General features: G+C 37.7%; 2 protein-coding genes across 5 annotated transcripts in view; one reads left to right on the top strand and one right to left on the bottom strand.

Moving 5' to 3' along the window:
* The first annotated feature begins 2,662 nt into the window (after positions 1-2,662).
* Positions 2,663-12,043, top strand: LOC142740158 (purpurin-like). The gene is made up of 6 exons (XM_075849857.1): positions 2,663-2,741; positions 3,663-3,780; positions 8,655-8,791; positions 9,065-9,177; positions 10,864-11,076; positions 11,759-12,043. Exons 2-6 carry the CDS (start codon positions 3,664-3,666, stop codon positions 11,767-11,769), a joined length of 591 nt encoding a protein of 196 aa, XP_075705972.1. The 5' UTR covers positions 2,663-2,741; position 3,663; the 3' UTR covers positions 11,770-12,043.
* Positions 12,044-15,137: 3,094 nt separating this feature from the next.
* The window catches only part of IDUA (alpha-L-iduronidase), a 172,343-nt gene continuing 166,292 nt past the window's right edge, over positions 15,138-21,188 (bottom strand). For 2 of the 4 annotated variants that reach the window (XM_075849859.1, XM_075849861.1), the window contains exons 9-15: positions 20,637-20,852; positions 19,708-19,829; positions 18,474-18,599; positions 17,094-17,204; positions 16,625-16,701; positions 16,388-16,488; positions 15,138-15,782 (exon numbers count right to left, since the gene is read on the bottom strand). In XM_075849859.1, coding sequence (XP_075705974.1) covers positions 15,682-15,782; positions 16,388-16,488; positions 16,625-16,701; positions 17,094-17,204; positions 18,474-18,599; positions 19,708-19,829; positions 20,637-20,852 — 854 coding nt within the window. In that variant the 3' untranslated portion in view covers positions 15,138-15,681. Of the gene's footprint in view, positions 15,783-16,387; positions 16,489-16,624; positions 16,702-17,093; positions 17,205-17,685; positions 17,771-18,473; positions 18,600-19,707; positions 19,830-20,636; positions 20,853-21,188 lie in introns of those variants that run through there. The other 2 variants (XM_075849860.1, XM_075849862.1) reach the window with 2 other exon arrangements.

The following is a 21,188-nucleotide window of genomic DNA, read 5'->3' on the forward strand; positions in this document are numbered from 1 at the left end:
GGTCAGTATGATTCCGGCGATACCTAATTTATAGAATTTTTTTGTTTTACAACTTTTTGCACAATAAAATTACTTTTGTAAAGAGAATGGATTTTTTGTGGGAGCCATAACTTTTTAATTTTTTCATCTACGGAACTGTATGAGGGCTCGTTTTTTGCTGGAGAAGCTGTAGTTTTTATAGGTAAAATTTTTGGATACATGCAACTTTTTGATCACTTTTTATTTCAATTTTTGGAAGACAAAGTGACCAAAAAAAACCGCAATTATGGCGGTATTTTTTAGTTTTTTTTTACGGTCGCAGCGATACCAAATATGTATGGCTTTATTATTTTTTTCAATAATAAATGACTTGATAAGGGAAAAAGGGCGGTTGTGTTTTATGTTATTACTTTAAACTTTTATTGTATTTTTTACTCCTTTTATTTTAACTTTTTTTTTATACTTTTTTTTACACTTTTCTTTAGTCCCACTAGGGGACTTGAAGCTCCAACTGTTTGTTTGATGTTCTAATACACTGCACTACCTATGTGCATTTCAGAATACCAAGATCATTATACCAATGGATGAAAAATTTTAAGCTGACTCTTCTTGTATGCTCATAAGGATGTTTTTTGTAGGCTTGGATTAACACCCTCTGCTACTGTAATTAACTGTAATTCTTCTCCCCCTTAGCCATATAGATTTATTTTTGGAAGATGCTAGCCTATAAAGATGTTTGTTTAGGGAGAGTTCAACACTGTGAAGTCATAGAAAATAGTTATTGCACACAGTGATGTCACAGTATGGAAATAATGAACACTAAGGACCACAGTGATGTCATAACACATCATCATAATATAAGTATAATGAACAATAATAATGTCATTTTTGCCTATAGTTTTGCCTCTGCACTTCTCCATTTGGAAATAATGCGATTTATTATATAGATTCCCATAGCCTTAAAATATGCAGCTACTAAGTAATTAATAATATAAGAATATTTCAGATTTTATGTAAATAAAGCTTGATCATTGTATAAAGACTAGCTTTGCAACTTTCCAATATACTTGTGCTTCAATTTCTCACTATTTTCAAGATGTCTGTTTGCTGTAAGTAAAATAAAACATTCTTGTTAACATGTATAAGCAGGCTAATAACTAGTCCTTATAACATGCTGATCACACTGGTCTACTGCTCTTTAAATTGCAACAAGCCATGCAACTGCGTGAGCAGAACATTAATAGGGCAGGCTTTCGAAATCCGGATTTCAACAAGAATGTCTCCACTCACTGACAGCAAGTAACAATCTTGAAAACTATGAAGAATATTTACGTAAATGATATAAAATTAAATCCTGGAAAACCCCTTTAATTGCCTTATTCCCTTTTTAGTGAATTTATTTTGATCAGTGTTAGATGCGTCTCCTGCAACCGTAAAGGAAAAAAACTTTTTCTTATTACCTTTTTGGTCATGTAATAGAAATTCATACTTATTGAAAATAAGAATATATTCTGTAGAGTTGCTGTTTTTTTAAATGGGATGTACAGTAGCATAATATATTTTGCAGACATGAAAGACTTAAAGGGGTTTTCCCATCAGGGACATTTATGACATATCCACAGGATATGTCGTAAATGTCAGATAGATGCGGGTCCCACCTCTGGGACCCGCACCTATCTCTAGAATGGGGCCACCTAAACCCCATTCTACCTTTTTCTGCTCCCGCTGCCTCCCGGCTACTTCCTGACTATATGGTCGGGAGTATGAAAAGAGCATAACTCTCTGAGCTACACTGCTTCCATAAGTCCCATAGAACTGAATGGTAGTTACGGAAACCGCGTAGCTCGCATGCTACCCTGCTTCCGTAACTGCCATTCACTACTATGGGAGTTACGGGAACAGCGTAGCTTAGCGAGTTACGCTGTTTTCATAACTCCCAACCATATAGTCAGGAAGTGGCAGAAAAAGGTAGAACGGGGTGCAGTGAGGTAGAACGGTAGATCGGCCAGTGCAGTGAGCGAGATATCGTTGATCAGCGCTCGTTTACTCCTGTCACAAGGAGCTATGGATGGGGACGAGTGGTCATTACTCCGATCGCTTGTCCCCATATATTATTATCATGGCGGCAGCGCGTTTCCCTGTTTACACAGGGAGATGTGCTGCCGACAACGATAATCTTTTACTTTTTTTAAATGATACGATCAGCAGATGATCGAGCGTTTGCTTGTTCATCTGCTGATCGCTGCCCTTTTTACACAGGGCAATTATCGTCAATGAGTGTTCTATGAATCGTCCTGTGTAAAACCCTCTTTATGCTGCCACCTCCCTAATAAAGATAACCCCATCACAATGTGTTATCCATAGGTTTCTAGGCACAGTAGAAGATGTAGGCATAATCTTCATACAACAACATCATATATATTAAATGAACTCATGACCACCACAACCGTGGCAGCTTTTGATGGTCCGCATGTATAGACAACACACGTGCTGAATTTCTTAGGACACTCTGTTTTCATCCAATTCAAGTGTGTGTTCTTTCACAATTAGACAAGAACGCATCAGAGAAAAGGATTACTCATTGATTTTATGTAATGGATTAACTAAGATAAGCTTCTTACTGTGCCCCATGGACCAAAATAACTACTTAGGTAGACTGGGGGCTTATTATTTAAGCAGAAATACTTAAACAGACAGAAAGTAATGTTCATTTGAGTCTGTAAAGTCTTCACGTCACATCAATTTATTCCAGAGAAAACCAGGTAGGTTCTCTATTCCAAATGAAGACAGCATTAATTTCCTTGCATTGTTTGTAATTTCATATCTTTATGTTATTTGTTTATTGTATATTATCATTCGTTATTTTTCTTATTATTATTTAGTATGTAATTAACATTATAGGTATACGTCAGCATATTAGCTAGGGAAGACTTTCCATTAGACCCTTGCCTATAGGTGGCCCTGGTTAAAAAGTACTTGGTGGTGGATAATAGTTAATGCAGTGGTGTAGAAGTCTCCATTCAATACTATACAGTAGATATGTAATGGAGCTCTATGCTGTTCTTGCTGAATAGTATTAGCTGTACTGGACTCTCTGTTAAAAGTCGGTGTATCATGGTGTGCTGGCCCTGTCTGTAAAATTTACACTGCTGATCAGAATCCCACCAGAAAAAAACAGTTTCTTTCAATAATTTAAAACTCTCTACCCACCTACATTAAGATGGCGTCTCTGAAGGAGGATATATAATAGCTTATAAGTATCCATCATACGCTGGATCTAAATAGTCATCAATGGGTTTTGGTAATTTTAATGGAAGGGGTAGTACATCAGTAATCAACAGAACCCGCCAAGGGAGACGTCAAATGGCGGTGTTGACAGAGCCTAAGACTTCCCCACACATATTTCATACATATTGATCAAGTTAAGTGTTTCTAGAAAATCTTCAGTCTTCTTTCATGATCATGACTGCATTCATATAACTTGTTGGTGGTTGTCCTCTTCTCTTTTTCAATCTTCGTCATTGTCTTTTCCAATTAAGTGGGTCTCCTTATGATTACAACAATTATACAAGTATGACGCTTTATTATAATGGGAAGGAGAACTATGTCTAAACAAGCTTGCACTCAATTCCTTTACTGCTAAATATCTCCAAGAGAAATTATGAATTTTTTTTTTGTTTTAGGATGAAGCATTTCAAGTATGTCTTTATTGCTACACTTCTTACTATCATTGAGCAATGCAAGGCCCAGTCCTGTGTGGTAGAGTCTCTGAAAGTCAAGGGGGACTTTGACATGAAAAGGGTAAGAGACCAGACATGAGAACCTCCATTTTATTGTGTGGTTAGTTTATCATATGGCAATGGAAACAGGTTTAGGGTTAAAGACATAAAAGTGTGTAACTTAAATTAACAGAGATGTTAAAAAATATAGAAGGTTATGGCCTAAAGCCTATTTTGGCCTTTAGGACACAGTAATTTTTCTGTTTACGTAGCCACATGAGGGTTTGTTTTTTGTGGGATGAGTTGTACTTTTCAATGGCAAAAAAACCCACAAAATTTCACCATAGTTTTTGCGCTTTAAATTTATTCCATTCACCGTACGGCATAAATAACGTGTTACCTGTATTTTATGGACGGTGTGAATACAGCGATACCAGATATGTATAGGTTCTTTTTTACATTCCATTACTTTTGCACAATCGTGGTACAATTTATGGAAAACAATACATTTTTATGTTGTTGCATTTCAAACGCCAGAAGTTTTTTTTTATTTTTCTGTCGATGTAGCTGTATGTGGGCTTGTTTTTTACAGAAGTCATATTTTTAATAGGACCATTTTGGGGAACATATAGATTATTGATTAACAATTCTGACTTTTTTTTTTACACTTTTCCTAAATAAATCCGATTTGAGGAAAAAAAAGAGTCAATGGGCTAATGGAGGGAGCCAGCTCCTTGTGTCTTACACCTTAAATGCTGCAGTCGCTATTGAACGCAGCATCTAAGGGTTTAATAAATATCCGGAATGAGAGGTTTCAGCAGGAGGCCGGCTGTCAATCACCACTGGACTCCCACTCTTGATCGCATGACAAAAAGGGAACTGCAAAAAATAACTATATTCCCAGACTAAAACTATGTACATTTTCTATGACTGCTATTTTGTCTTCAAAGTTGTTTTTGTGATCTAGGGAAATCATTTTATCTTTCAACTCTTCACTTTTAACCACTTTTTCACTTATAAATATACATGGGGTTTACAGATTCCATAAAAAAGTAAAAGTTATTCTCCTATACCCTTATTTGCCTGGGACTACTTTAAGCAGTGACTACCGCTGGACAGTGAGTACCATGCGTGGCGCACACAATATAGATGTCTAATGTGATCTTCAAAAACCTGTAACAAAAAAAAATTAATACTTACCCAGAAATCCCTGCTTCTTCCTCCAGTCTGGCATCCTGGGATAACGTTTCAGCTTATGTGACCGCTGCAGCCAATCACAGGCTGCAGCGGTCACATGGACTGCCGCGTCATCCAGGGAGGTCGGACTGGATGTCAAAAGAGGGACGCGTCTCCAAGACAACGGTCGGGGTATGTTTGAACTCCTTTTACTTTCAATCCCTGCGTTCCGCTGCGGAAACTCTGCCCGAAAGGGCTGCCTCTTCTCCCTATCCAGCACTGATAGAGAGAAGGGGCTGCCGATTAGTGCAGTGCAGTTTTGCAGCGAAAATGGGTCCGTAAATACGGGTGGAATACGGGTGACAACGGACCCGTATTTACGGGCACCGGTCTGTAAATACTGGTGGAATACTGGTGACAAAGGACGGGAAAAAATACATTCGTGTGCATGGGGCCTTACAAATCCGGTCTACAATTTAGACAACATGAACTCAGATAAGACAGTCAAAAGGTGCACAAAATTTATCACAGTGGCACACGCTGTGTGATAGATTTGGTGCATCTTACTAGAAGTTAAACACTTTTCTATTCCTTACTCCAGGTCTTGGCTCGCTTATTTTAAACTCTTTGCACGAAAAAAATTATGCATGCCATTAATAAATGTAATGCATTTTACAAATCCATTTAGCCATGCCCCTCTTTTGTGCAAAAAATTTTGCTAAAACGTAATAAATGTGGCACGACATATGCGCCAGTTTTTTTGGCTCAATTTAAGCAGAATTCTGGCACATTTTGATTAGTGAATCTGCCCTATTGTGTCTTTGTAAACTTAGCAACTTACCTCCCAGATTTCTAAGCTGGAACTCACTCCTGGGTGGGGGGGGGGGGGATGTATTAAACAACATTTCTACGCCAGTTTTTTTTAGCATAGAAACACTGCTATAGGCCCCGAAAGATGAGATTTCACCGCTCTCGCTGTCACCGATCACATGTAAGTTCATAACTTAGATGTGATTGTTAACAAGTGGCTCCTGTGTGTCTGACCCGCTGTCACTGAACCTGTCAGTCCTGCTGTTAGAAAGCAGCTGTATCTCAAACAGGAAAATTATTTTTAATAAAGACTAATTAGAAAGTTACACCAAATACACGGATATATATATTTCTATATATGTAAAACAAACTATTTCAAAAGATGTACATAGCCTTTAAAGAGGACCTGTCACTAGCTCCTACAAAGTGAGTTATTAGACTCCCAAAATTGTCGCCGTATCTGTGAGTCCAGTAGTGTTTTTTCCTTACTTCTGTGTCTCCCCCGTTGCTGAGGTATTGCCCCCTCTTCATTATGTAAATGAACCGCTGGCTAGCCAAGTGGCTTTGGCCGCCAGCGATTCTCAATGGGTGGAGCTAGAAGAGAGCCTCTGATGCTGACCTATCAGCGTGAGGCTGTTTCGTCCAGCCACACTTCTAGGCCAGCGTCATCGCGTGAGACTCCCTATTTTTATTTCTATAATTGCAACCTTGATGATGAACCTTGTTACCACACCAAAAACAACAATTGTGACCCTGGGTAGTCGGCAGGTACAATAAATATGATCAATAGGAGGGATGCCTGCAGGCAAACAGAACCCTTTTTCCCGATCACCCGTTAATAGTAAAGAATAAATGTAAAATTTTTATTAAGCTACGTATAGCAAACAAACAGACCACATATATATTGGTTTAAAACGGTCACTGCCTAGAGCTGAAGTAGAGGTAATTCACTGAAGAGATCAGCAAGTGTTGAGACAGAGGAGAGTAAGTGCTGGCCGACACACAAGGGGTCAGTTACAGCCAGTAAATACCATGTGACTAGTCGCAAAGTAAATTCAGCTAAGGCAGGAATTAAAATAAACAGAGCCCCCCCGACATGTTTCGCTAACTAGTAGCGTCCTCAGGGGTACACGGGGCTAAATATTGTTTAATAAAAATTGTTACCACACCAGGTATAGTTCTTGTTTATGTTATATTATATCTGTAATGGAATTTTACATAACCTTTTAGATTAATTATATATAATTGCATTTCAATCTGCTTTCCTTCCTGTGTGAGGTGCCTTTTGTTGTTTACATTGTTTTGATATAATTCAATAAAAAAAATTGAAACTAAAATAAAGAAGAGTTATAAACTTATAATGCATTCAAATATTAAGGAAATCTGTTAACCTCTGATTTCCCTCCATTCATTCTCAAACCAGTCCAGGAAAGAGAAACTTCTTTAGAAGTGATTCAGCTTTACCTTGGTTTGTTGAAGTGACATGGAATGAACCAAATTGTCTTTTTGTAAAAAACATAATATTTGTTTTGCAGGATTTAATGGGCCAAACATTTTAGTTTTTTTGCTGTCATTTTTACAGCCATTATTTTGTTATTTAGATAAAGCAAATTGCTAGTAACTACATTGCTCCCAACATATCACAGGCAGATACAAGAACAGTTAAGTTGGTCTACAGTGTGAGAGTCTCGCCAAAAAACTCCCCGTATCTCAGCTTCATGGACCTCTGTCAGCACCCCAATGAGGGAAGTAGGACATTGGGGTTAGCTCCAGTCATGTTATTTTAAATGTACGGTTTCATAGCTTCTCATTTTCATGGGTTTTGTCTAAATGTTAAATTTGTTATTTTTTGTGTGTGTATTGTAAAATGAAGATCTAGACAGTAAACACGTGATAATATTAGTGCTGAAGTAATATGTCTTTAAAAGGAGTAAATAACAGAATAATTTACTTTAATGGACCAATCCTTTTAAAGCTGAATTTTTTTATTCAAAATCTAAGACATTAGGCCATTTTACTTTTCTTTTTAAAAAATGTAGCAAAATATTAGAACAGAAATAGGAGCTGCTAAATAACCAGATTACATGAGCACTAAATCCTGTTGAACATTATCAAATTACATTTTCTTTAAAGTCCCAATAATCACATTCATCACAGTAATTTAAGTTAGGGTCTTCATCACAGTAATTTCAGCTAGGGTCTTCATCACAGTAATTTGAGCTAGGGTCTTCATCACAGTAATTTCAGCTAGTGTCTTCATCACAGTAATTTCAGCTAGGGTCTTCATCACAGTAATTTCAGCTAGGGTCTTCATCCCAGTAATTTCAGCTAGGGTCTTCATCCCAGTAATTTCAGCTAGGGTCTTCATCACAGTAATTTCAGCTAGGGTCTTCATCACAGTAATTTCAGCTAGGGTCTTCATCACAGTAATTTCAGCTAGGGTCTTCATCACAGTAATTTCAGCTAGGGTCTTCATCACAGTAATTTCAGCTAGGGTCTTCATCACAGTAATTTCAGCTAGGGTAAACATCTCAATTTCACATTTAAATCATTGAGCCAAATGTTTGCGACACATAAAAGGGGTTTCCCAGGAATACACACTGACAGCCAATTCTAGGGCTAAACCATCAATGTGTGTTCTGTGCTGGTAATATTTATAATCTGTAAATCCCAAAAGAAAAACATTGAAAAAAAGTTATTTGAATTCTTCAGAAAGTTACATAAGTGACATACTGTTGGAGCGTCATTCAGTGTAGTATCATTGTAACTGCACCAAGTAAACAGCCATAGAAATATAAATCTACGACTCCATAAAGGCAAATACTGTATCTACAATAAAGATGTAAAGTAGGGGGATTTTTTTTTTTTTAAATTAAAACATCCAGAAACGCAATAAGATGTGACAATAGTGTAGATGTTACAGCAATGGTTTGGTTCAGTAATGGTTCTTATTTGCTTCCTTCTATCTAGTATGGAGGAAAATGGTATGCGGTTGGAAAAAAAGACCCAGAAGGCCTCTTCCTTCAGGATAACATTTCTGCTGAGTACACAGTAGATGGAGATGGCACAATGACTGCATCATCAAAAGGCAGAGTTAAACTTTTTGGGTAAGCAATACCCTCACTAAACTTGACACTTATGGATAGGCTTGGCCCATTACGCTTTTTTCCCCATCTATATATACGAAGAAATAAATAATAGGGACAAATAATATACGTTACCCCATTTCCAAAATAAACATAAAACAAAAAACCTAACAAACTTCTGGGCACAATATATAATACAATACAAGTTTTGACGTGTTCTTTCCTATTGTAATATTTTGAGAACGATTTATTGAAAATGTATAATCTTGAAAGTGACCACAATTTCACTCTTAGGTTCTGGCTCATCTGTGCAGACATGGCCGCACAGTACTCAATACCAGACCCAACCTCACCAGCTAAAATGTATATGACCTACCAGGGATTGGCTAGCTACCTATCAAGTGGAGGTAAGTTGAAGTATCCCAAGCAAAGTTTCCAGTGAGCATTAAGTTTTAACGTAGGGGAACATGGGCATTACTCAAAAGGGATATTCCGGTTTCAGCAAATAAATGTTATTCGTTGTGTAATGAAAAGTAATATAATTTGCCAATATATTTTCTAGATAAATTTATTACAGATTCTAAGATCTCTGCTTGCTGTTATTCAATTGGAATCTTCATTGTTCACTTCCAGTGGATAACAATATGTCCTAGTCATGTGACGATCACACAGGTACACGACTTATTACAAGACAGAGCTGGATAACTGCACTGTGACGAGCCATGCACCTGTGTGATCATCAAATGACCAGGACAGATTGTCATCTGTCCTGGTCATAAAGAAGCAGATACCATGAAAATCATGAGGAATGGATACAGAAATTGTATTCTATTTTATTGTACTACGCATAATTTACTTCAAGCAATACCAAATTCAAGAATGTGATGTTTACAGAGCACTGACAAACAAGATATATTATCATCTACTTATCCGCTAAAGAGTCGTAACCACAACATTATTAAAAGCAATGATTGTAGATCAGTAGAACTGAATTCTGTGTTGACAGCAAGGCTTACATGCGGAGTTCCTATGCATACTACACAGTGTAAATGTAACAATAGATATTAGAACACATTGGGATCAGTGTTCCTCATTTCTGAATGCCTCTGCTTTGGGTTAGCACCATACCATACTGCAACAATATCTCATTTTCCTTGCATGTGCGAAAGATCTTAAATTGTATGAGATTGGAAAAATGCAAAACTCTTGTCCGTGGGCCGTGTCTGATACAGCTCAGTCTCATAATATATTAAATGGGGTTGAGCTGTAATTCTATACAAAGCTCAAACAACAGTTGTTTCTGGGGAAAAAAAAAATCTCATACAACTCTTTAGTCTGGCTACGTATTGGATACATGTTGTTCAAACCCCACAATTTTGGCAGGATCATCTGAAACCTAATGTATATGGGGTAGCCCAACTATCTCCTGGCATCTGCCATTGGGAGAAACAAGGATTTGGCATTTTGGATTTCAACATGCCCGATCCTTCGTTTCCCCAAGAGATAAGCTGCTGCCAAAAGGCGTCTGGTAAGGTACCTCAGACTTTATGCCTCATGCACACGACCGTGCGTGCCGGCCAGGCCCAGTCAGTGATGTGTGGAAATATAGCACATGTCCTAACTTTCCACAGATCGGAAAGTCAGGTCAGTTTTCACGGACACGATTCACCCACTAAAGTGAATGTCTGTGAAAACTATCAGGTGCCACTTGGATGTTGTGAAAAACAGCCCTCGGTCGTGTGCAACGTGAATTAGTGAAACTAAAATGTTTTTAGTGTTTTTCCCCAATTAGCAGATATTACGGTATTTTTGTTATGATTCAGTGAACATGATTTTAGGTGCAAATCTATGGTTGCTCATAGCATGTGTAAAAACAAATTAAAGCAAAAATGTCCAAATTCACCTCATTTATTAAGAGGCGTGCAACGTTTAATAAATTATGTGTAATTCTCGCCATCTCCCTAATCCCAACACACGGACACAAAAAACACTAATAGTTAATAAAGAAAAAAACTTTCAAAAAAAAAGGACAAAATGAGAAACCAACTTCCTTTTTTTAAAATGATATATTCAATGATTTTGTATTTATACAGGTGACAACTATTGGGTAATTGACACAGATTATGATAATTATGCAGTTACCTATGCTTGCCGCACTCTTAAGGAGGATGGAACATGTAATGATGGCTATGCCATTATATTCTCGCGCAGTCCACGTGGATTTTCACCAGCTATTACAAGGCTTGTGCGCCAGAAACAAGAAGAAATTTGCATGGCTGGACAATTTCAACCGGTTCTCCAAACTGGTATGTTGCAGCTTTAAACCTTGACATTTTCATTTACATGACTATTGCTTTGAAAATGGTTTTAGATTCACAAAGGTATTAAAGAGGACTACATTCGCAAAGGCCTTTTTCCACTCTATATCTAGTGCCCAACACAAATTCATGACCTTCTAGCATATTACACAGTGGCACATTTGATGAAAGTCGTTATGAGAGTAATTATATTCTAAGTATGTGTCTGCGGTTCTGGGATCGGTGAGTGACCCCAATCTCCTCCCCCACATGAACATGCATATGCATAGGTATTAAGATTGCATGACTGTTTAATGTTATTTATTGTTTTTCACAATACACATGGTTTTAATATATATGTAACACTTTTGTACAATGTATTACATGCTTTATATATTGTATATGCCATATGTCGGCTACATTTTGTATGTTTTACAATTAATAGCTGCTAATGATGTCCATTGGTATAAAACCCTGGCTCGCACATATCACTATTGCTTGATAAAGGTATATGTATATATAGATTATCAAAAAAAAAGAGTAAAGAAGCAGCACTCAAAAATAAAGTGAATTTATTTACCAAACATCCACTACAACATATGATACGTTGATTTCTATAGGTTTATTTTATATGAAAGAATTGGTTCCCCTACTATATATGTAAAAAAAACTTCTAATTTTCTCTCTGCAGGAGCTTGCTAAAATCTTATTTCTCGGAGAACATTCTCCATTTAACCATGGAAGTAGCACATCCTGAGTGAACACAGCTTTAAGAAATACACAACTGCTTTTTTGTTTTTTATTTATTGGTGCAATTTCATTTTAATGTTATCTTTCTAGGAATTGTTTAATTACGTGTCATGTAATAAATGTAACAGCGTTCCATGTTATCATTCATATATTTCATAAGTTAAGATATCAGTACATTTTGTTCATCTCTAGATCATACACTGTAAGGTATAAAAATTAATATATAATTTTTGTAAACTTGTTGTGTCAACTTAAAACACTCATATTTTTCAAGTCTTAATAAAATTGTATTTCACAATCCGTTGGGCTATTTGAAATAATGTTCTCGTCATGTTCTGTATTAGTTAATACATGGAGCCATTCCATTAAACCAGTATATAGCATTGTGACTCTATTACTTTAATAGTACATATCAGTGCAAAACATTTGATACCAAATTATGGCTAGAAACTCTGTTTTTTTAGATCTACAGATTTAAATTCCTAATGGAATTAAATATTGTTTTTTCCTTTAAGCCATTGAGTTTGGAGGTCAGAGAAAAATATCATAATGAAATTTAGGTTAAGATTACATGGCAGAAAATGTTCGTAGTGGTTATGCAGACACCTGTTACATGCCGATCTTCCAACAAATATGCAACATTCCTTAATATACACCGTTGTAACAAGGCAGGTTGTGAAATTTCTTCCCTCCTAGATATTCTACGATTAACCGTGAGTGGTATTATTGGAAAGTGGAAGTATTCAGGAACCACAGCAACTCCGTCATGAATTGTCAGACCTCGTAAAGTTACAGAGCGGGGCCACCAAGTGCTGAGGCCCATAGTGTATAAAAGTCGCCAATGCTCTGCTGACTAAACTGCAGAGTTCCAAACCTCCTTCGGCATTAACATCCGCACAAAAATTGTGCCAGGATCTTTATGGCATGGGTTACCATGGCCGAACAGCTGCATGCTAGGCCTTACGTCACCAAGCACAATGCCAAGTGTCGGATGGAGTGGTGTAAAGCACGCCACCACTCTGGAGCAGTGGAAGTGGAAACGTGTTCTGTGGAGTAATGAATCATGCTTCTCTATCTGAAGTCTGTTGGACAAGCCTGAGTTTGGCGAATGCCACAAGAATGTTACCTGCCTGACTTCTTTGTGCCAACTGTAAAGTTGTTTTTTAGGTGTTGGCCTAGGCTCCTTGTTTCTAGTGAAAAGAAATCTTAATGTTTAGGTAAAGTTCCCAGTTAGTAATCAACGGACTGGTTCCTGTTATTCCTTCCAGTTAGGATTATATTATAAATCCCTGGATTTGAATACCCTGGAATCTGATGGATTTGGGGTCTCCCCCATGTGCCGACCATATGTGTCTTGATATCGTAGTGTCTCTTTTGTTTATGATATCATTATAATGATCCCTGATGCGTCTCCTGAAGTCTCCTTTAGGCTTTCCCACATAATCTTTAGGGTACGTACATTTAGCTAAATATATCACCCCTCTGGATTTACAATTAATAACTTGTTTATTCAGGTATCCAATGCCTGTCGTCGCACTAGTAAATGCCCTAGATACCTCAACTGCTTCACAGGCGAGACATCTACCGCATCTAAAGGTCCCCAGGGGTCTCCTGTTGAGCCAGCATGTTTCAGGGGGTTCATCTACATAGTGGCTTCGCACTAGTTTATCCTTCAGGCTTTTCCTTCAACACCTCACAAAGAGCTAGACTACGCATATAGAGGGGAGGAGAAGGATGCAATATACGATCGTCGTATAAGACTCTGAACAAAAATCATAACAAAGGAACCAATACCTTATACCTAATTGACACTTATATGTTATGTATGTCAGTATAGGTCTTTACAAGTAAATGCGTGATGTTCCACGTTTTAACAGCTTAATAAAAGCTAAGTTTTAGATTTACTCCTTCTGTACCTTTAGGGCCAGTTCACACTGAGTTTTTATACATGTTTGACGCGGAAACCGCGTCGGAAAACGTGCCAAAAAACGGCCGAAAATGCCTCCCATTGATTTCAATGGGAGGCGGAGACGTTTTATTCCCACAAGCGGAAAAACCGGCTCGCAGGAAAAAGAAGGGACATGCCCTATCTTCGGGCGTTTACGTCTCTGACCTCCCATTGACAATGGGAGGTAGAGAAAGCGTATTTCGCTGCGTTTTATGCCTGCGGCGTTCAATGGCCACGGGCGATAATCGGCGTGCAGGCAGAGGAAAATCTGCCTCAAAATTCCAAACGGAATTTTGAGGCAGATTTTCCTCCTGCAAAAAACGCTGTGTTAACCCAGCCTTATAGTGAAATCTTAATGTTTCAGTATACCAAAGACATTTTGGACAATTATATGCTTACAACTTTGTGGGAATAGTTTGGGGAAGGTCCTTTTCTGTTCCAGCATGGCTGTGACCAGTGCACAAAGCAAGATCCATAAAGACATGGTAGGGTGATTTTAGTGTGGAAGAGCTTGAATGGCCTGCACCTTTGGGAGGAACAAGAATGGAGATTACGAGCCAGGCCCTCTCATCCAACATAAGCATCTGTCCTCACAAATGCTCTTCTGGATGAATGGGCAAAAATTCCCTTTGACTCACTCCAAAATCTTGTAAAAAGAGTAAAAGCTGTTTTAGCTGCAAAGGGAGGACCAACTACAATTGGATACCATATAATCTCTTGTGGGTGTAAAGTGTAGGTGTCCCAATACTTTTGCCCATATAGTGTATGTGCGAATTTATTTCTGCAGCTTGTGAGTGAGTGTTTTTTTTAAACTTGATTGATTTGCATTGTACTTTACTGTATTGCAGATTTTCTGAGTAATATGTGAAAATCCACAACAATTACATCACACGTGCAGCAAGCCTTATGGCTCACGCACACGACGCAGTGTGCCGTCCAAGTCCCGTCAGTGATCCGAGGAAAGATAGGACATGTTCTATCTTTCCTCAGATCGGAGACTCGGAGCATTTTTCACCCACTAAAATGAATGGGTCTGTGAAGACTATCTGGTGCCACTCGGATGCCGTCAAAAACGGCCCGTGTGGCACAGCTGTCGTGTGCAAGAGACCTTAAAGTGAATGTCCAACCTTGAATATGATTAGAGGGAGCTTACTGCATAATTTGTATACATTGAATTGAATCAATATTCATTATTTACCTAGACACATTGCCATACAGCTGTGACTATGCATGGTACTGCAGCTCAGTCCTATGCTCCCTCTATGCAGGTGATTTGAGGTCTGTATTAGAAAAACAATCTCCGACCGCTATAAAAATATCTAAAGAAATCAATCAACACATCATTTTAGACTTTGAATCTTTAAATTCTCTTTATTTCACTTTACTTTTAGTACATGGATTCCGAGGAGACTGGAACAAATGGGTAGAAACGAAAAATATATGTATGTAGTTTTCTAATGGTAAAAAAAAAATACAAATCCTATAGTTTGGCTAACAAATTTTGTTAAACCAATTCTGGTCAAAACACTTTACATACAAAAGGTTATAAGCCAAAATAAATATTTATGATTTAGGAGAGCGTAATTATCTTAAGTCATATACATAATTCCACTATAAACGCTAAAATTGGTCATTTGTCCTTTGTTTTTTAAGGTCAATTATGTTGTAGAGCTCTTCTTGCTGATTGCTAACTCACTCTGACGTTATTGCATTTACATGATCATTAGTTTGCTAGAATTAGAACTCAAATAAATTACATATTTGACTGTCATCACTTGTATGGAATACGTTGTTGCATGGTAAATTTAGATTAAAATACCATTTCAAAGCAGCATTAACTGACCTTTTAATTACTTGGAAAAGCTTTTCAGTACATATGTTTATAATATTCAGAGTTGCTAAATCTATAGATCCTTCTAAAATAATTCTTTATAGTCTTGTGGAACACTATAGGGTCCTGGAACATCCCAATAGTTAACAGCACGCACTCTATAAGATCCAGACACTATGGCACTTTCTGAAAAGAGAAATAAAATGCTGTTAGCCACATGCTCACTAAACAAAAGGTCTGTCTATATTCCCCTATACAGATAAATGTATTATATAGTTCCCCATAATCAGTCATGGAGAAGAGGCCATATACATATGTGTTAAGAGTATTGGTAACACTTTTTATAATACTTTGTACATTAGGTTGTTTGCCATTTAAACTGGTGTACGTACAAACATTATTATTTATTTTTCCTGTTGCTTATATAGCGCCAACGTATTCCACAGCACTTCGTATCAGTCATGTCCCCAATGGAGCTCACAATATAATTTCCCAATCCCAGCCACAAACCCTTGGGCCAATTCACAGGAAACCAAGTAATCAGACTGTTTATGAACAGGTACATGTTTTCTTTACAATGGGTTCCTATGGGCAAGAAATGCCACTGTATGCCTAGACAGAGGCATACGTCGCAGCCTTCCGGTGGTGGTGTATATCGGGTAGTCCTCCTGGCAGATACCTCCAATAAAGGCAATAACAATGTAAACGGCGCCTAACCGTTATTAGTTTTGCACCTTATTACAAAGTCTGCTAGTATAATAAAGAGCCAAAACTATTTTAGAAACACGTACCGGGACTGTAAGTGAACAAAGTGAAGATAATATTCCTTGTGTTGACTCTGGAAAAATGTATGCCATCAACAGAGAACTCCACTTCATAAGTCTTTAAACATCTGTTAATTGGAACCAAAAATACAATAAATATAAAAAGTTAGAATTTATCTTATACTGTACAGAAGTATGAAATAATGTAAAATATGACTAAAAATAATGAAAACGAGCCTCTAATAATCTGAAATGTACACATACCTGGACATTACATACTCATCACTCCAGACCACTGCTACTTGTCCTCTAAAAAGAGTAATAATACGAAGTCCAGTGACCTTGGAAGAAAAAAAATAATTGATGATACTTAAAAAAAAACCTCCAGCAATTTTAACCCATGTATATATGAAATCATATGGACATCATACAAGGGTGTCTTACACTTAGCCATTATTCAGACAAACGTGCCAAATCGGCTGTGAAAAAGTAGAATTCATTAGATTTAAGTCTGTCGAAGACAAATAATGTATGCTATGTTTTTTTTAAATATGGTAGTTATTTATTTATCATTTAAACAGCACCACACCTTGAATTTTTCAAGATTAAATGGATTGTAAGGGCCTGTTCACAACAGCGTCGGGCTTCCGTTCATGGGTTCCGTTTGACCTTTCCATCGTAGAAACCGATGAACGGAAAGCCAAATGGAAACAATAGCTTCTGTTTGCATTACCATTAATTTCAATGGTAATGCTTCCGTTGCAGTTGATTTCCGTATGTTTCCGTTCCGTAAGGTTTCCATTTTCGTCCAACGGAAGCCGCCCGACGCTAATGTGAAGCCAGCCTAACATAAAAAAACACAAAGATTAAAAACATTATTTGAACCCGTTTATTATTATTATAAACATGTGTCATTTTTTAAAGGTACCTTCCCTTTAAAGCTTTCGTGACAAACAAAATGTGTTTTACTTAAAAAAAGGAACCCATATTTGGTTTCAACTGTGTTTTTATTGAAAATTTTTCAAAAATATACATATAACTTAGAGCAGCATGAAGGGCCATGCAATTCACATAGTAAGACAGTAACTTTCAATAGACAGACAAAACATCTGGGAAAAAACACAGGGGTTTAAGGGGGTGAGGGGGGGGGGGATAGTCGGAGCTCCACCTACCACCTAATCTTGAGTTCCCTGTATCCAATACTTGTCCCACGGGTCCCACACCACTTTGAACCTGTCCAGTTCATTGTCAATAGAGGCCGTCATATGCTCCATTGTACGTATTTCCCTAATTCTAGTTACTAAGTCGATGTGGGAGGGAGGGGTTGTCTGTCTCCATTTCCACGCTATCAACGTCTTAGCGGCTGTGAGAAAGTGTCGAAAGAGTCGAGCTGGTGATTTCCCCAAAGACCTAGGGGGAACATTTAGGAGGTAATGAAGAGGGTCTAAGGGAATATCCTGCTGCAACACCGCCAATGCCAAGTTCTTAACTTCCAACCAATACTGTTGTACCAGTGAACAGCTCCAGAAAATATGGAACAGATCACCTCTCTGACCTCTACATCGCCAGCAATCCGACGGAATACCCGGATTGAAGCTATGCAAAAAGGCAGGGGTATGGTACCAAAACATAAGGATTTTATATTGGTTTTCCTTATATGCAGTGCAGATGGAGGTTTTAGCTGCTTGCGACCAAATAATCTGCCACAATGAGAGCGGGATGGATTTATTCAGTAAGGCCTCCCACTTCAACATGTATCTATGCCCAGGCGGAGGGGAACCCTCCGGGGATAGCAATAATGCATAAATGGCTGAGATAAGCCCCCTAGTGGTGGTAGCATACCGACATAACCTTTCGAAGCTTGTAGGTGCAGTAACCCGCGTGGATCTAAAAGTTTGCTGCATGTAATGTCTAACCTGAAGATAGTGAAAGAACGCAGCGGAGGGAATATTATGATGTTTTTGAAAGTATGAAAACGGGTGAAGCTCTTGCGTGTGGGGATCAACCATATCAGCCAGGTGAAATACCTCAATTCCCGTCCACAATCGGACTATTCGGGAGGTAGTGCCCCCCGGGGAACCCATATTTGTAGGGTAAGAATGGTCACTCTCACCTTTTCAGGAGGAAAACGAGGCTGTTCACATATATGAACAAGATGAACTGAAGGAACCGGAAGCTGCACTTTCAGAACCATGTCTCCCTCTTTGGGGAATATAATAGGTCCTTCCATGACAGGATCCTTTAAACAGATGTCAAGAGACATAAGAACAAAATCACATTCAACATATGTAACATACATAATTTATTTAAATGAACACTAACCTTTTAAACAATTTATGCTAATCTAATGGTATACCTGATACATATCAACTTTGTAATTTACTTACTGTTAAAATTTTGTCTCTTTATCCATGCAGATTATGTGTGAAGTTCCTACTACTAGGTATCTCCTTGCCTGTAATCTGCTGTCCACCTCCTGTTGTCAAGCAAAATCCGTCTCTAGTTACAGAGCAGATGAGACGGGCTGCAGGAAGTGGGGGTGTGTCTCTTGGCAGCCTGCCCATATAAGTTTATGGAGAGGGGAGGAGGACGCAGGAGGAGTGAGCTCAGTGAGATACACAGATGCTGCTGCCCATAGAAGAGTATGGAGAGGGGAGCAGAGAGAGAGAGAGACACACACACAAACACAAACACACACACACACACACACACACACATACATACGCACACAGACAAAGACACTCTGCCCATAAAGTTTATGTAGAGGGGAGTGGGGAGCAAAGAGGAGACACAGTCTGCTGGTAGGAGTTAATGGTTTGAAATAGTGTTATTTCTCATTTACACACTTATGACCACTTATTCTGAAAAGTCATATGAAAAGTTAGGTACCTTTCAACATCCGATATTAGTCAAAAATAGTTTTGCCTCCTTAACTCTGGTTACTCTGCAGAATCAACATCTTTATAAGCAAATGTACATTATGAAAACTATAGTTACCACTACAATAACATTCATAAATCCATTAGCAATGCCTGTTAAGGTAGGTTTTTCAGTTGTCCCTACATAAGGTACTATCGTGATCCAGAGGACAGCCACAATGGTGGGGACTGTTAATACAGAAATGTCTCAGACGGGTGTTATGTGCGTTTTAAATAGAGGTTCTAGTCACTTACAATATCCTAATGACAAAAACATTCAGGATATTGACATAAAGCCAGTGTTATCCAGCGTAATACCTCAGACTATTCCAGTGCTCTCAGAAGAGCATTATTACAGCAAGATAGTTAGATACAAACATGCATTCATTTTATTTTAAACATTGTAAAGGCTGTTCTATATTATTTTACCTCTGTATCACGCATGTGTTGAAATTCTTCAACAGAAGGAAAATCTGGACTCCCTGCCTTTTGCCATTCCAATAATGGATTGGTTAATATGTTGTCCATATAATATGTTACATATACAAGATCTAAAACAGAGCAAGGTGTTAGATTCAGATAACCAAATACATTAGTCTTGTAGCAAAAAAATAAAAAATATCCCATAGTAAAGAGGACCTGTCGGCTTTCCCATCACGTCTGCTTTAGTAAAAACGTTTATGCCCCACAAAATAACTTTTTAGAACTTTATGTTGTTTCTTTGTAATTCCTCCTGGAAATGTATTAATAAACAACTGGGAATTGCAATTCCCTTTGTGAATGTTGTGTTTCCCGAAACAGTCAGCACTGATTGAACAGTGTCAGTGTGTAGGGACACGCTTCTTTGACAAGATAATTGCTAACGCACAGTAGTCTTCACACTTTTACATTTCCCTTATGTGGCATTTTATGGACACCATTGGGGTCTTTTTTCTCTCTCTTTACTTAAAATGAATTTATTTGGGGATCAGAACAACTTTTGTAATTGACTTTTATATAAAAACAAAAAAACACTGTTTCACTTCTGCAGAGCCTATGTATCACAGTACATAGAAGCTGCAGAAAGCGGTTCTAAGCTGAATCCGTCAGTGAGCTGCACTGACAGCTGGTCCTTTGTGGTCCTGAGCAATTTTCTATTCCCAGTTCTAATCAAGTCAAAGTGGATTCACAAAAGTTTTCTTATCCTACAAAAAAAAAAAAAAGTGTCCATAGCCTTTAAAACTCAGTTTGCTAATAGAGAGTTAATGCAAACATTAAAAAAAGATTAGATGCAATAAAAATTAAATGAGGGTGGGGATAATATAGCGGTTATAATTCCCTTTTTTTTTTTTTTATAGACCTTTAACGCCGTTTCTCACCTTTTGACTTTGGAAAATTTGTTAGATTTAATGTTATGAAATTGATGTCAGTAGATGTTCTATTATCATCCGAAGCATAAAGGGCTATGGTTGACTGCCAGCTATCAGTCTGATCTCCACTCTTTGGTTCATGCACGCTTGCTATGACTCCAACAATACTACAGTTGTTGGATGTATCCATGTCCCGCACCATGAAAGTGGAAATCTGTGTTTCTCCTGCAAAACATAAAATGTTAATGTATTACTTATGTATATTTTTTAACATACATGGTGTATTTGTGCTCAAATATTTATTTTCCGTATAGTAAGGATATGTATCTCAAAAACGAAATAGACCAAAACCGTAAAGGCTATGTAAACCTTTGAACACTTTTTTATTTTTTTTAATGTAAAACAATGTATCATGGTATTTAATGCAACTTTTTAGTTGATTTTTATTAATTTCGTTTTTTACTTTTTGAAATACAGCTTCCATGTATCCTCTCCTGGAGGACCCCCTGACATCACTGTTCATATATGGACAATGACATCAGGGCCTACCTCTAGTAGTGG

The sequence above is a fragment of the Rhinoderma darwinii genome, chromosome 1 (assembly GCF_050947455.1).
Source record: "Rhinoderma darwinii isolate aRhiDar2 chromosome 1, aRhiDar2.hap1, whole genome shotgun sequence".
NCBI classification, from domain to species: domain Eukaryota; kingdom Metazoa; phylum Chordata; class Amphibia; order Anura; family Rhinodermatidae; genus Rhinoderma; species Rhinoderma darwinii.

Coding starts and splice junctions, on each gene's coding strand:
- LOC142740158 (XM_075849857.1), top strand. CDS start 3,664: ATGAAGCATTTCAAGTATGTCTTTATTGCTACACTTCTTACTATCATT. Junction 8,792..9,064: donor GGCAGAGTTAAACTTTTTGG/GTAAGCAATACC, acceptor TTTCACTCTTAG/GTTCTGGCTCATCTGTGCAG. Junction 9,178..10,863: donor TAGCTACCTATCAAGTGGAG/GTAAGTTGAAGT, acceptor GTATTTATACAG/GTGACAACTATTGGGTAATT.